The following is a 17,298-nucleotide window of genomic DNA, read 5'->3' on the forward strand; positions in this document are numbered from 1 at the left end:
CACAATTCAAAAGGAAGTTTATGTGAGATAACTCCCGAGCTTGCGTGGCTATGCGGTATGTGTATTTGACTTGCGTCCTCGAGGTCTAGGGTTCGGTCCCCCGTGCGTGCGATATTTTTCCGTCTTAGTTTTAAGTGTTTTGTGTATAATTCTTAACAGTGAAGGAGTTTACACCGTAAGCCTTAAATATAAGCCTCCGCGCGCATAAACGGATATACCTCCAGGAGCATATATTTGCGCCTGCGCGAACACGTGGTCAAGGCAAACTCTTTCACAACACAGCTGCAGGCAAACACTTTGCGCAGACGCAAGTATATCCTCATGGAGGCATATCCGTTTATGCTCGCGGAGGCTTATATTTAAGGCTTACGGTGTAAACTCCTTCAGTGTTACATAAAGTATAATTTTAAATAATTAATAACCAGTAATAATAATAATTTAGTCATTAACCCGTTGCCTGTTTCCGACCCACGGGTGGGTCGTGAAAAAGTATGGCCATAACTGTTTCCGACCCACCCGTGGGTCGTGTTCACTATCACTCAAAATAAATATAATTTGTATATAAATTGATAGATATTTTTCTTTATATCAATATTATAAGATATTATAAGGGTCATTAATGATATTTTAGAAAATAATTGAATAATTAGTTATAACTTAAATATATTATACTATTTGAAAAAGTATCAGATTCCGCTGGGCATTTTGGGACAATCATGTTGTATTTTCCTCAAACAGTTAAGGGGTTAATTAAATAAATAATGAAAAAATGAGAAAAATATTTTTTTAAAACTTATTTTAATAAAAGGAATTCTAATAATTAATTAATAATAATTAATACTAATAATAATTATTAGTATTCAATAAATTACTCCCCATGCTTTAATAATTAAATAAGGAGCTTATACTGACCGCCGGTAAAAATCAGTACTGGACAGCGTTACCAGCCAGGGTTTTCCCAGTACTGACTTAGTACTGGAGTCAGTACTGCAATACTGGCAGTCAGTACAAGATCAGTACTATGCCAGTATTACATTTCTACTTGGGGCTATTTTAAATTTTGAAAAACTGACATCGGATTCGTTATCGGCGACCCCGAAAACTCCCGAGTGTACATTTTGAATAGAATGTATTAACTTTTTGAATGTAGGTAGGTGTAAAATTTTATTTTTTCACTATATTGCATTGACTTTTTCGAAATTCTGATTCCGTCATCTTGTTGTTTTCCAAAATATCAGCCACATTAGATTTTGGGTTGATCGAATCACTATTTTGACGCCAGAATCTTAAAGAACGACCCCCAAAAACCCCCCATATCTCATTACCGCTAATATATATTATCTTAAAATATTTTAAATCGTACACTACCGGTCAAAATTGAGAGACCACCCATTTTCAGATGATTGAAAAACATTTTAAAACATAAAATTTATGTAAACTAAAATTTTTTTCTTTTTATTTTTTGAAAGATGTTAAAATTTTGAAAAAAACAAAATCTTTTAGAAGTCATTTAGCCAATATTTTATAGGCATTAACGTGTAATTTTTTTCTTAGAAAATGCAGGCCGTCAAACTTGGACCAAAAAAATTCAAAAAATTTGGAGCATTCTTATTAACAGAAAAATAATTTTTAAAATTCAAACGTAAATTTTTTATTAAATTTACTTGAAAATTCTACACCATATGATGTTTTATATATTCTCTAGAATAGTTTTTAGTACAGAAAAATTGTTCCAAATTTTTTGAATTTTTTTGGTGCAAGTTTGACGGCCTGCATTTTCTTAGAAAAAAATTACACGTTAATACGAATAATAATTAATAATTAATAATTAATTAATATTAATTAATAATTAATAATAATTAATACTATAAGAATAAGTAATTCTTATAGTGTAACAAATGACCTTTAAAATAAGCCTAAGATCATTAAAAAGCGTTTATTATTTTAGAAGTTATTGAAATTTTTGTAAAACAATGAAAATGACGATTTTTTAAAAATATCTAAATGAATTATTGGCCTAACAACTTCTGAAATATCTTGTTCTTTTTAAAATTTTATCATCTATCAAAAAATGAACAGAAAAAAATTTTAGTTTCAATAAATCTTATGTTTTAAAACGTTTTTCATTCGCCTGAAAATGGGTGGTCTCTCAATTGTGACCGGTAGTGTATGTTGAAATCTAAGTAAAATTTTTAGTTATTTGGGCATTAATGGGTTAACTAATAGTAATCGTGTACAAGTTGGAAGAAAAATTCTATTTTCAGCATAATCTATATCAGATTGTATCATTGCAAGCAAATCTGTTAATGATGATAACGGACCCGATAGATAGAATTTAAAATCATCAGTATGTTTATGATACGTAAAGAGTAGAAAAGATTCGAAGAAATATTTAGGAATAGTTTGTGATATGTGAAATGTTTGCTTATTGTCTGTTACGTATGGATATGCAAAGAAATTAAAAGAACAATGACTGAAAAAGATGTGGAAATTACTGACATTTTTTTCAAGCAAACTAAACAATTCTTTTTAGCATCATCTCTCTAACTTTAATATGCTGATTTAATACTCTTTACTAAAGTAAGTGATACATTGTCAATGCAATCGCAACAGGTGCCCTATTTTCTTCGGATCCATAGAACTATCGCACAGCGCTCGTCTTTGACACTTGAAATGAGGGTGCCATTAAAATTCTATTTATAAATATATTTATGAATACACGATGATGTTATCACAGGAAACCCGGGAATATAAATCGTTTTTGACTTTAGAATAAATATCTCAAAAGTAAAGGTATACTTTTTCATCGAGAACTACAAATGGATGATCTTACCCAGTAAAAAAAATTCGATACACGGACCGCGGAGTTCGTATACGAGCTCGATAGCTCGTATGAGAAATATGAGAAATCTCTCATACGAGCCTTTTCCGTAATGAGAAGTGTATAGATGCTTGTATACGAGGTGACTTTTAAAGCATTTTTCTTAATATAACACTATTTTAAAGTAAATGTAGATAATAGAAATGAATTTTCAAAGTAAAACAAAGCTAAATTTATAAGGGAAATGAAGTTTTAAGAAAAAAAGGATCATTTTGTTCAAAGAATTTATTCACACTGAAAGAAGGTTAGAATTAGATAATTCCTTGTTACTCTAACTAACCCACATTAGATATTTCTTGGATGCGGTAAGCTCGATTTTGTATTGGCGGTAGAATAAATAAGGTTTTCTTCATTGCTAATTAATAATATATTATTATTTATTTATTAAATAAATGTTCATATACAATAATTAAATTTAATACAAAATCGTGCTTACCGCATCCGAGAAATATCTAATGTCGGTAAGTTAGAGTAACAAGGAATTATCAAATTCTAACCTTTTTTCAGTGTGAATAAATTCTTTGAACAAAATTATCCTTTTTTCTTAAAACTTCATTTCCCTTATAAATTTAGCTTTGTTTTACTTTGAAAATTCATTTCTATTATCTACATTTACTTTAAAATAGTGTTATATTAAGAAAAATGCTTTAAAAGTCACCTCGTATACAAGCATCTATACACTTCTCATTACGGAAAAGGCTCGTATGAGAGATTTCTCATATTTCTCATACGAGCTACCGAGCTCGTATACGAACTCCGCGGTCCGTGTATTGAATTTTTTTTACTGGGTATCTACAAATTTATATTGCTTTTACTACACTGTAAATTGTTGAAAAAAATTTTTTTTTCCAAAAATGTTTTTAGTAATAAAAATTGCACTTTCTTTTGCATGGTTCATATCGATTTTAAAATGTAGAAACAAAATATTGAAATTTATTTTGTATAAAGGGATTTTTTGCTTCATGATGTGTAATATCATAAAACTTAGTTATTATAAATCGTTTTGTTTTATACATACAAGATATATTATACAACATACCTGGCGTAACGAGTAGCACAACACCGAGGAACAGAGTCCTAGATGCCATTCCCACGATTCGCCAAAGGTCTTTGATAAACCACCGGAAACGGTTCCGCCTCTGATTATTCCTTTTTCTCCCATTGCCATCCTCACCGTCGTCCTCCAAATTTTTAAAACTTCCGACTGAAAGTCTTGATTTTAGTTCCGCCGTTACCACTTCTCTCAGTCTTAAATTCTCGTCCGTAATTTCTTTTCCGCCTTCCTCGATTTCTTTTCTCTTGAATCTGACACATGTCGGCCGACCTGATATTTGCCTAATGACACTGGAAAAAAAGATGAAGTAAAATTAAATTAAAAATTATCATTAGTTATTGAGATACAGCGTCCGTCTTAACAAAGTATTAAATTAAATAATTTAAATTCCAACTGAGACGAACTAGTTTCATAACGATACATACGTTATTCACTTTCTTTTCATTACTTTAGTTTTATTTAATTATTAGTTAATTTTAAATTTAGCGCGCCAGCATTTTTGACTTAAGGCGTAGGGAGAAATTGAAACTCCCCTTCATTTTTTCCTTTTATACCAATCCAACTTGATCTTGGATTGCGGAATCCAAGGTATCTGCGTAAGCAAATTTCCCAAAAGTCCCTATGCACAAAAAAAGGCGGCTTTCGCCGCGAAAGTTACTAAAGTGGTCGAAAGAATCGTTAAAGTACAATGGGCTTACAGAAGCTAAAAATAATAAAGTTTGTACAAATTTTTCTTTTGTCAAAATTGCAGGAGGATTATAATAGAAATGCCAAAAATTAGTAGGGGGAATGCAATGAAAATAATTCCCACCATGAATAATATAATTTGTAGATACATTCCTTTTGCAAAATTTGGTGGTGGAATATACTGGAAATCACAAAAACACGATCACAAAAAATAGAAACTATTTCTCGCTTCATCAAATCCACATTACACATATATAATAGAACCAATGCTAGCAACAGTTATGTGTTCCTTCGTCAAATATATATTCTGTATAATGTAACCATTCCAAGCAATAGTTACGATTTCCTTCGTCAAATGCGCATTTCGCATAATGTAACCAAGTATGTGCGACGGAGGAGAAGGCACAAAACAATCCTAAAACAATTTGTAAATGTAAAGAGAGACCCAGCTCTCTCCAAGGAATTGGAGAATCTTTAGATGTCAAATGAAAGGACGTTGTTGTAGAGGGAGAAGATTCAGAGAGTAAGGGAGGAACTAGAAGCACGTCGATTAGCCGGAGAAGCAAATGTGTAAATGTACCGCCGTGAAATCTCTACCATAATTAAAATCCCTCCTCGGAAGAGAACATCCACTCTTACAGTTCAGAAAGATGCGTGTAAGGAGAATTTGTTGTGAGTTCCCCTTCTAGTGCCCAAGGTGGTGTCTCTTCTTTAAGACAAATTTACATTGATCTTCAGGAATATTAACTTACATGATGTATTTACTCTGAATTTTTATAATCCACTTTTTCTTGCTGTTCGGATGTCGTATATTGAAAAACCCAACTACTACGACAAGACCTACCAAAAGTATATACATAAGATTCTTCATATCATCCCATCCTGTTACAACGACCAGGAGAAATTCCCTTTTCTCATCTTGTATATTCCCAACTAGAAAAATTTGGGCACTTCCGTCATGTCCCTTTCTCAGTCGAGTAAATTCCATCCAGGTTCATGACAACGTTAAACTAGTTTAACGTTTTTTAATAAAAGAATAACATTTTTGCAATTTTATAATAATAAATATAACTTACGATTCGTTACAGAGACAGACTCCAGAATCTTTTTTGTCGGGAGCATTTTCTTCTAGGAGACGTGAATTTTTTCGACTTCTTGAATGTTCGGACACGAGCCTTCGCCGGAGGTCCGTGGCTTGTAGCCCTCCTCCGCCCCCCATTCCCCTGCTCCCATAGTACCTATGGATACAAAAAAACACAGTTTCGCGTTAGCACCAAAATATGGCTAATCGATCGACTATTTATCATGGCACATGTATGTACTTCGACTCCATTAGTTGTATAAAAAAAACTAGATGTAGCGTTCGAAAACTCTGCAAAAATAATGTTCAATTCTTTTTTTCTCCATAAAAAAAATAAAACTTCATCACGAGATAAAGAATTAGATATTTTTTCACCTTTTTCAAAAACAGTGCATTGTAAATTGAGACTTTTTGAAAACAATTTAAAAACTAATCGAAAGTTATTAACATGATTAAGCACTCCACTTATTTTAATTTTAAAACTTTATTTTCGGAAATATATGTTTCCTACAGTTTTCATGTTAAAATAAATAACCTAAAGCACTTTTAATTCACTGAATTTATGATTATGTCTTTAAATACTCTATCCTTAATTACTTTTCCAAGAAAACTGGAAATTGGTTTCAATTCTGGTTGCTGGTGAATATAGAGATTTTAACTCAACTTACAAGACTTTGTTCACTTACTTCTCAGCTTAAGTAATATCAAATACAATTCAAAGTTTTCACACTTGATCTCATTACCTAGTCCATTAAAGTTTTTCCTATGAGTTTCTAGTAAAGTTTCATTCCCGAGGGAAAGGTGGAAGTTTTCAAGTCAGAAATATCATTTTCATTGAATGAAAAGTACGGTAAACATAAAACTTTTATTGGAGTTTCAAAAACAAGCTGTACATTGTGGTGAGGCAAAAGTTTTTTTTCACCCAAATACCTCGAAGCTAGAGTAGGAATACTTATTTGCCATTGACCATCCAATAATTTAAGAGTGGCAAGTTTAAGCCAGAAATTGCAATTTGCTTTTTGCAGCAAACATCATTGGTCAATAGAAAACTAATTCTACTGACGAATACTTTAGAGATTTCAAAATTTAAAAGTAATGAGTTTCAGAGTAATGAATTAAAAGCAGAAACTTTAGGAGTTATAATTCAACAAAAGTTGCCATCAGTTCAAGATTTGTGATCACGAAATTGCGATTCAGAAGTTGAATAAATGTAGTTAGCTTCATTGTTACTTTTAATGTCGTGATAAAATTTTGTATGATAAAATAAATTAGAGATAAGATAAAAATAGAAGTTACTTCCAAGAATGTCAATTTAAAAATCATATTTATTCAAAGAAACAACTCCAAGGAATAAAAAATTAAATTTTAATTAATTTTGTAAAACATTCTCCTCTTAAATTGACAATTCACATGAAGTGAAATTTAAATAAAAAATAGAATGTCTCATGTTAAAATTTTTTACTAGTTTTCAAAGTGGCACTAAACAAGCAAGCATCAAACGGATTTTGAAGTACCCGTAGGGATTCTCTCTTTACAGAGAATCTAAACGGCCCTCAAGGAAGCTGTAACAGAACGTGAAATCTAAAAAAACATCAAATTCAACTCACCCTTGCCGCTCCGCTGCCACTACCGCTGTCCGGCTCGTCTGCCTGCGGCAACGATTTTTGCTCGCGTCGCCACTTCTGCCAGAAAAGCCGAATTAACCACCGCAAAGTATCGTTAGCATTGCCTGAAACATAAAGAAAATTTTTGTGTTTAAGAAGTGTTGCCTTAATAGAAATGGGTTGAGTTTCTAACAGTAGTTAGTAAAACTGCTGCTTTCTCTTACTACTGACCCCCAGTGGTTTCAAATACCCAAAACAAAGTTAAATTCGAAAAAGTTTCTATTAAGCTATACTTGGTGGATTCCACGTCAGTTCAAAACACTTATTTTCATGACTTGTTGGGATTTGGCTGTACTTTTGTAAATTTATTACTTTTAAAGTAATAAACAACCACCAAATATTTTTTCAAAATTTTAAAAATTACCAAAAATATGGCATTTTCAAAATTTTTGTCTTTTTTTCAAGTGCTATAACTTTGGTTCTAATTAACCGATTTTGGATTTTAAAAAAAGGATTTCTTTGGATTTAAGTATATTTTAAGTTAAAATTAATATAAAAAAAAATTCAAAAAATTTTTTTTTTGAAATTTTGAAAAATTAAAAATCCTTTTTTGAAAAAACATCATCTTTGATTTTTTTCAAAATTTTACTAAATGTTAGGGCAAATGTGCTTTACATGTCCTGTAAGTTTGATCTTGGGATCTCAAAGGGATTCGGAGTAAAAAAATAAAACGTAACCACATATTACGAACATATGTGGCAAAATTCCTCAACTGTGCAGGTAAAAAAATGAATTTTCTCTAAACTTTGCTAAAATGTTACTATTATTAGTAGAAGTGTAAATATTAATTTTTTTTTAATTTGATAAAATATTTTTTGAGTTATGGAGTTTCAAAATTTTGATTTTTTTGAAAATATCTTTTTTTCGATTTAATATATTGATAGGGTAGAGTGGGGTGAAAAAGTCCATGGTGTAAAAAAGCCATTTGAGTTTTATTTAAAAACTATTAAGCCGATTTATCAGCTGTTTAGAATATAAATACTATTAGGTAATACGCAACTTTTGAATCTAGTTTGATGTACCTAGATTAATATTGTTTTTATTGTAATTTTAATTTTTTGTTGCTTTTTTGAAAACATTTTGGTGAACTTTTCAAACATATTACAATCTGATTAAGTGAACGAATAATAAAAGTAAATGTTTGTACATAAGGAGAAAAGTATACCGAAAACGTATACAATGTTAATTTTTGGAAATTGAACTGAATTAACAATTTATTTTTGCTTTTCTAATAACTGGTCTTGGGTGTAAAAAAGCCAGGGCAAAAAATCCATTGAATATTTTGTGAAATTCACTTGTTTTCTATTTAAACTAACCTTAATTCTTATTTTACAAAATTTCTCGTGTTTATTTAATAAAATAAATTAAACACGACGAAAAAGTAGTTCAAAGTGCATTTAAAAAATAAACAATGAATAAACGGTTGCAACGAAATATGTTATCTGTGGTGAAACTTAAAAAGAACTTCTAAAAAAGGTTAGAAAAATTGGCAGTGCAAATCGAAAACAGGTAAACTTAATATAATTTTCAATTTTGCTTGCTAAAAACTCTTTCATATTTATTAAAATATTTTTCAAATAAGACTATTTGTCATATAAATAAAGGAAAACTATAAAAATACCTAAATTGATAACATGTTTTGCTAAAATCGTAGGGTGGCTTTTTCACCCCACCAGGTGGTGCAAAAAAGCCACTTGCAGTGCTTTCGTAAAACTCTTATAACTTAGTCCTTTCATGGGATAAAAAATATTTCCGTCAAGAATTTTCAAGCTTAATAACTAAACTTTCAATAACAATTGGAAATTTGAGAAAAAAATTTTAAGTACAGATTTTACTATTTTTAAAATAAGAATATATTCTTATTTACGATAATATTTTTACATTCATTCATATAATATATTAAAATTTTTTTAACGTAGTCTTCTTTTGAATAAAATATACTTCATTAGATGTTCATTTAATTTATTTACACAACATGTTTTGACATATTCATGTCCTCATCAGGTTATTAATTTAGAAAGCATTTGTAAAGCATTTCTCATTGTTTCTTAATTAATAACCTGATGAGGACATGATTATGTCGAAACATGTTGTTTAAATAAATTAAATGAACATCTAATGAAGTATATTTTATTCAAAAGAAGACCACGTTAAAAAAATTTTAATATATTATATGAATGAATGTAAAAATACTATCTTAAATAACAATATATTCTTATTTTAAAAATAGTATATACTTAATTTAAGTATACAATATTCTTAAATAGGAGCCAAGATGGTATTCTTAAATTCAGATTTACGTTTTTTCGGCAGGCGAACCTCCCTTGTCTATTCGCAGAATTTTCTTTTGGCCAACACATTTATACAATGCGTCAGCTAATAATTTATTTGAACTAATTATTTATCAATCAAGCTTCATAAAGTATCTGTCTTTTTGAGAAGGTTGGATTCGAATAAAAGATATAAAAGGATCTGATGTACACAATAATTTATTGAAAACATCTTCGTCAGTTGCAGATCTGAACCATTTTCTAGAATGATGTAATCTATAGTTTTTATAATCTTTATTTCTGGCTTCTTGGGCTTCTTTAGATTGTTGTCCAAGAGGAAAAATAGTAAGTATAAACTTATCAACTATGTTTAACTATATCTCCGAATGTCAATTTTAAGTGAAATTTAAATTTAGGACACGAAATGTCTATCAAATAAGTTAGAAAAAAGAATATTCGTCTTCATTGTTGTTAAATAAATCAATAAATATCTAGCAAAATTGCGCGCTACAGCGCGTCTAATTTTTTTGTTTAATGTATAATAAAACTTTTAAATTTAATGTCATCCCGTGTGTAGAACCAATAAGGTTCTACCTAGATTTCCCCTTTATTAACTTGGTCCTAGCTTGTTTATCCTTGTAGGCTCTAGATTGAAATGTCACGCTCTTCTACCCTGGTTCTACCTATAGAGAATCTAGTTAGGCCGAATAAAAGGAACAGTTTAATTAACTATTTAAAAAAATTATTTATTCTTATTTATTATTATTGAGATTCATTATTTCAACTTTTTTTTACCTACTTTTGTTATCATGTAATTTATAATACTTAATTCCTATATACTAACAGAGAAAAAATCCCCACACGTTGGGAGTTGAACGCACGACCCTAATATTCGTAAACCGATAACATAACCACTTAACCACGCTCGCTCGGTACGATGCGTTGCATGATACTTCAGGTTATTCTTGTCATCATAAGTCATATGAACTATTCCATTATAAATGCCTCAAAATAATAAAACTGAAGTCAGTAACATTTTCGTTGACGCAAAATGAGAAAAGAATTTTTTTAAAGATCAAGATGCAAATAATTTCTGATAAAAAGAACTTAATTGTTCTTTTAATTACATCCTGCATAGATTTTTAATCCAATCGGGGAGGGAAAGTCAATTGTTATTTAAAAATTGAAGTTTTTATCTCATTTCGTCGACGTAAACGTTGGAAACTTCAGTTTCATTCAACAAAATATGATTTTAACAGAAGTTAACAAATCCGTGAACGGTTTTAAAAATTTAACTTGAAAAATATATTGTAATGCAAATTTTAATTGAGTTAATTAACTGAAGCTTAAATCAAAGCTCATAAAACTTTAAATAAATCTTTAATATCAGCAGTTTTTCAATGTTGGGCGCAAAAGTTAACTGAACATTGCATGAAGTAAAAATTTTTTTTAATTTAAATGAAAAAAAAAGTTTTGAAAAACTTAAAAAATTAAAGAAAATTCTAAACATTCATGCAATGTTTAGTCAACTTATGCGCCCAACATTGAAAAACTGAAGACATTTAAAGATTTATTTTAACTTTCATAAGCTTCGGAACTAAGAATATGCTGTTATCAGTAACTTTCTACTAATTATCAGTAACTCAATTCTGATAATAGCAATTAGTAGAATTCTACTGATAATCTGTCAAATTTTACAAATGAAAAGTTAAAACTAAACATTTCAGTTCAATATTGTCTCAATCTTGCTATGAGATGTTTAAATATTACTTCAAATTACACATAAACAATTACTGATACATATTTTTAAATATATTTATAACTTATAATCTAACAAGAAGCTCTAGCTATTACCAAGCTAGGGCCAGGTTAAGGTACATTCCAAGCTAGGACCATTATAGACCCAATAATCAATATTGGCAAACCATGGCAATTTCCACACGGGATGTAGTAAATTTCTTTCTTTACCCAATTTCTATATCTACTGATTTTATAATAATAATAATAATATTATGACATAAACATATTCTTAAAGTACCGTAAGTGAGGCTAAATTCGCTCAATTTTTCAATTCTTTTTTAAATAACTTCGGGAAACGAAGCCGTTTTTTTGTGAGCGACTTTACCTTTAAATGATGGGTAAATTCGCTCACCATTATTATTCTGGCAAAATATATTATAATCTACAAAAATGAAACTAAATATTTTTTAGAATCAATAAAGAAAAAAATTAAGAACAATATACAAAGTTATTGGAATAAATATTTAATATTGTTTTATCAATAAGTAATTAGATTCAATCATTCAATCAAACGTACTCATAACCATAAAAAACAAGGTTAAGTTTGACAGTTTAGTGCTTAAACCGTTTTAAATCGTTTAATTTTCAGTTATAAGAGTACTATTATTTAAAAAAATCGAATTATAAATTAAAGTAATTAACATACTTAAAATATCCAGGCCCAAACATCTTTTTTGTAGACTTATTTCCTGAGCGAATTTACACAACAAATTTGAATTTTTTTTAAATTGATTTTTTGAAGAATCTGTTTATTGCTTTAATTTTTGTGCTTTATAAAAATCATGTTGGAGATACAGGAAATGTAATGTTCAGAAGTATTCAACTTAAAAATTTTGAAGTAAAGCTTTATTTCCTACTTTTTCATACTACTTGTTCAATATGAAAATTATTTACTTGTGTTTTAAATATAATTTCTACTGAAAGTTACCAATGAATTTGCTGCAAATAAATTTTAAATTAAAGTTTACCATTTATATTAACCAAAACAATTGTAAATCTTAAATATTTCTGTCTAAAAAGTATGTTAATCGAATTTTAAAAAATAGACATCGGTTGAGCGAATTTACCCTACATGAGCGAATTTAGCCTCACTTACGGTATGTCATGAAAAACCATATTTTTAATGTATAATTTTTGTGGATATTTTAAGTTTTTGAATATACAGCATTATGTAAGACATGGATTTTTAAATTTTTTTTAGATTTGACTCTAAAACAACCAATATATTTATTGCATGAGCAAGTCTGATTGCAAATTGTCTTCTTACAATTTTAAAAGGAAATGTATCTTGTGATGGAGATAAATCAATACAAGGAATTAAAACTATTTTACCTTTTCATTTTCCTGTAATTATTTCTACATCAATAAAGATTTTACAACTAATCGAGTCAAATTACATATTCTTTGAACCAAATTCATATTTCTTAACCCCTTCGCAGTCAACACCAAAATCTCATAAGTGGGGTCAAAATGCCAACAACTTTTTAGAAAACTAAAATTTGCGCAAACGAGTATACTATTGTATTTGAGGTTGCTAATTACGAATCCGATGTCAAATTTTTAAAATTCAAAATGGCGGTCCAACATGGTGGACGATATTTTTCAAAATTCGTCGGATTTACTTGAAACTCGTTAGTCGGGGGTTTTTGGGGTCGCTGATTACGAATATAACCTCAGTTCAAAAAAATGTAAATGTTAAAGTAAGATCAGTAACCCTCGAGTAACAAGTTTCAAGAAAAATGAACTTTTTTTGAAAATTTTCTTCATTTGTTTATAATATTGTTTAAAAAAATTAACTTTGATCGCCATTTTGTGGCAGCCATTTAAAAATTGAATTCTCAAAATAGTCCTATCTTATAGCCCTGCTATTTTTTACACGATATTTATAACAATAGAAGGTATGTGGAAGGGCTTAGCTATAAAATAATTTAAAAAACAATAAAAAATCATTGCATTTTAGACGGAAATTTACAGGAATATAATATAAATAAATTACAAATCTTACACATGAAACACAAATATTTTTCAAAAGCTAACCAATATATATATATATACTTTAAGAATTCACTGGGTATAACAAATTACACTTTCAATAAATCACAAAAAAACAACAAAATATTATTAAATGCACTGCGTATCACAACTTGCACCTGAAACAAATTTCAATTTTTACAGGAAATAACATGTAATTGAATTCACTGCGTACTACAAAAAAATGTCGTTTACATGAAAAAATTAAAGAATATTACAAATTGCACGTTAAACAAAATTTTTCACATGAAAAACTTTCACTTTTTAGATGAAATTCATACTAAGGATTTCCTTAAAAGTAAAAACCCCTACTATTTTTCTCTCTTTTACACCTTCCATCTGTCACTGAGAGAAGAAAAATTACACAGCCACACAAAAAAAATTTTTGGTTTTGATCTGTAGGTCTCAATAGGTGTACCTTATGTTTTTTGGGTCGCTGAATCCGAATCCGAGGTCCATTTAAGATGGATCAGATATTCGACAAATCTAAAACAGTTTAGTTCAGTTCAATTCAGAGAAGTCTAATTTTTTACCAGTGTACGCATTTTCGAAAACAAACAACCAGTCTAAAAAATCAATCTTTGAGAAGACTTACCGGTGGTACCCTGTATCGATTTCACGTCTGCACTCAAAATAACGCCTACCAGTTCTAATCGTTATCCTCTTAAAGTAAGATTCAATTTTCAACATTAATTGCATTAAAAGGGACTAAAATAAAAAATTAAATTAAAATCATCTTTCTTATTGATCATACCTATAACCGTTAATATTTATATGCAACATTTCAGAAATGAATCGTTTTTTATAATTTGACTCTAAATCTAAAATTTTAACTCCATCGAAATTGAAAGAGTGATTAAGTGTTGTTTCGTGTTCATTAACAACAGATTAAATTTTCTTGTTTTTTGTTCTTGATTCTTTTTTTCCAAACAACGTTTTGATTCGCCGATGAAAGTGGCAGAGCAATTATTACAATTAAATTTGTAAACCATACCACTTTGGTTCCATTTGTTAGTTGTATCCTTTCCCAATTTAACAACCGAAGTCAAAGACTTATTAACCGTTGGAATTGACAACAAATTATAATTTTTTAAGTTCTTTGACAATTGAGGCTCCGGATCTTAAAAGGGCGCTTGCAGCATTGGTTTTAAATGGTAAACGTGCCCTTTTAAAATCCAGAGCCTCAATTGTGGTTTTACCAAAGATGATATTATCAAAAAGAAACTTAACATAATTAGTTAGATCAACAAGATGAATTTTAGACGAATGTTGTATATTTGTGATTCTCCAATCTAAGTATTGGAGAACTAATTCGCATGAAATATTCGTAAAAAGTGAACTCAAATCAAGTGAAAGTAATACAAAATTATCAGGTAACGAAATATTTTTTAATTTTTCTTTAATCTGACTGTATAATTAGAGCCAGTTTAACAAAGTTCAGAGAGCAGATAGCAAAAAATTGCAATTCCTATTAAAACAAAGTAGCCAAAACAAGAAACCGGTTAATTTGCCTCTTGTCGACAATGGGGCAGGACATGTTCGGGTTCTGACTGTGGTTGTCCATTAAATAGGGAGCGTGACTATCGGACTTGGCTACAAGTGTTTCGAGGTGTAAGGGATTGATTGATTTTAATTATTAATCAATGGTAGCACCTTGAGGTCAGCTTCTAATCCGTTCGCACTTCTGAGTACTTGTCAGTGACACAAGTAGATAAGATTCAATTTCATCGTCCTTATTATTGTTTGCACATGGTTCGAAAAAAACTCCCTTTAAGAAAGTGAAGTACCTAGAGAAAAAATCTTTAAAAGTATATGTTTGCATAATAATAAACGGGTAATTAACTAATTTTCGATAAAACTATAGTCAAAATTGTTAAACATCCTCAGGCGAGGAAATCGATTAGTCACGAACAAAATAAATTATGATAATCAAAAGGACAAATAATGATAGTGATTTACCTCTTTTAAGACTCACTATTGGTCATGAATATGTATGAATTAGGGTATTATACATTTCACGTAAACGCCTTCCCTTGTGAATGTCACCATTGTAGTGTCTGTACTTAAGCGACGCGTGAATAGCATCGATTAGAGGACCACGTGCTTAAGTGGGATGGTAATTGTATTAATTTAAATCTTGCTCGAAGATATTTAATTGAACCAACAATAAAATAAACATTGAAGACACTTGTTCAAATCCTTCCTTATTGTTAAAGATTTCCACGACCCATTCAATGGAAACTAGCAATTTTTTATTACCATTCTGAGTGGAATATGAAATACTTGTTATTGTAGAAATAATTTAATATAAGGAATAGTAATAACAGTGAAAGAATAATTTCTACTTAGAATTTAATAGGACATTTGTTTTGTTGGCAGATAAAATGCGAGTTCAGAACAAATGATCTCATTTGGAAATTGTTGAACAAAGGGAACTTTTCAAGATGTAGCAGGTACAGAGCGGAACTGCTTCTAACACTCAGCCAGTTCAATTCTCCAATTCAAAGTAACGATCGATAGCTTGGGGTCATTCAGGCATAGACAGGTGTGTAGATATAGTCGACTATCGACATTGAAGAGAAATGAGCGAAATAGAGAGAACTGCAGAATAAGAGTTGTATAGTGTTGGTCAATCAATCGTTATTGAATAGCTCTGACAAATGACGAATCATTCTGCTTTGATGGTCTTCATAAACGTTTTGATTTATATCAATAATTACGAATCTACATTATGTCTAACAGTACGTGTGCAGAAGTGTATATATGTAAATATGTTTTCACTTCATTGACACGAAAATGAACATTATCGTTTATCTTGTTTGTTGGAGAAATTCAGTTTATTAATGTTTTTTCAAATTAGCGAAACAATTTAAAAAATTTGCTTTATGTATTTATGCCTAGGACACAACCTTGAGGAACAATAATTGTAAATGGATATAGAGATATTTGAATTGTTCGGATTTTCTTTTAATATATGTAAAAACAATAATTCATAGTTACAACTTATTCTTTCAGTCCATACGAAAGTCTTCTTGGCTTTCTCAAAGGCAAGAAGACTCCACATACTTCACTTACGGCGACGTGACTTGTATTCACTTTTCCGCCTAACTTCTCTTTGCATAGAAAGCAGATTGGGCTCTTCTTACACTTTGAGAACTTATGATCGATTTCTCCACACTTGAAGCAAGCAGTCGATCTTCTCGAACCCTTAAAATCACTGCCTATCTATCGGTGGTCAAAACACCTAATACTTTTTACCAAGACTTTTTCAGAAATTCCGTCTCTTCCAGGTCGGTGACTACAATAGCTAACTTCATGCCAAATTTGTTTTTTGGTCTAAGACATCTAAGACATCATCTTTCTGATTTCTTCAGGCTTTCTTAAAACTGTTTCTTAAGACAGTTTCCTGGTCTTCTCCATACTGGATAAAACAACCCAGTTCGAGGAAATTTAATGTAAATTTCAAACAAATAGGGTCCTAAGGTCCACGGGTCACTGAATTTAAAATACGATACCGTTCAGTGTGCATTGAATTACTTGTCGCATATACTGTTACGTTTAATTAAATTTTAGTAATTCACGTAGGCCAAAATAAATACTTTTGTATTGGGAGTTTTACCTGGTCACAAATCACAGCATATCTTGACATTTTTAAATCGAACGTGTTTCTAGTGATTACAGTTCCATTACCATCATCCATCACCAGGATAGTTTCAGGACTTCTAGCAATCTTTATACCTTATACGAAATTGATCTAAAATCAATTGTCCTGAAGAGGACTTAATGTATCGAAACGTCAGAACTTGACATTTTTTCATAATAATTATGAA

General features: G+C 30.0%; 1 protein-coding gene across 7 annotated transcripts in view; it reads right to left on the reverse strand.

Annotated features, from left to right (window-relative positions):
* Positions 1 to 17,298, reverse strand: part of LOC122506350 (protein turtle-like) — a 325,273-nt gene that overhangs the window by 196,273 nt on the left and 111,702 nt on the right. For all 7 annotated transcript variants that reach the window (XM_043618465.1, XM_043618466.1, XM_043618468.1 and 4 more), the window contains exons 2-4: positions 7,311 to 7,432; positions 5,699 to 5,860; positions 3,921 to 4,225 (exon numbers count right to left, since the gene is read on the reverse strand). In XM_043618465.1, coding sequence (XP_043474400.1) covers positions 3,921 to 4,225; positions 5,699 to 5,841 — 448 coding nt within the window. In that variant the 5' untranslated portion in view covers positions 5,842 to 5,860; positions 7,311 to 7,432. The remainder of the gene's footprint in view (positions 1 to 3,920; positions 4,226 to 5,698; positions 5,861 to 7,310; positions 7,433 to 17,298) is intronic.

Source organism: Leptopilina heterotoma, unplaced genomic scaffold, assembly GCF_015476425.1.
Source record: "Leptopilina heterotoma isolate Lh14 unplaced genomic scaffold, ASM1547642v1 Lhet_41, whole genome shotgun sequence".
Lineage (NCBI taxonomy): Eukaryota > Metazoa > Arthropoda > Insecta > Hymenoptera > Figitidae > Leptopilina > Leptopilina heterotoma.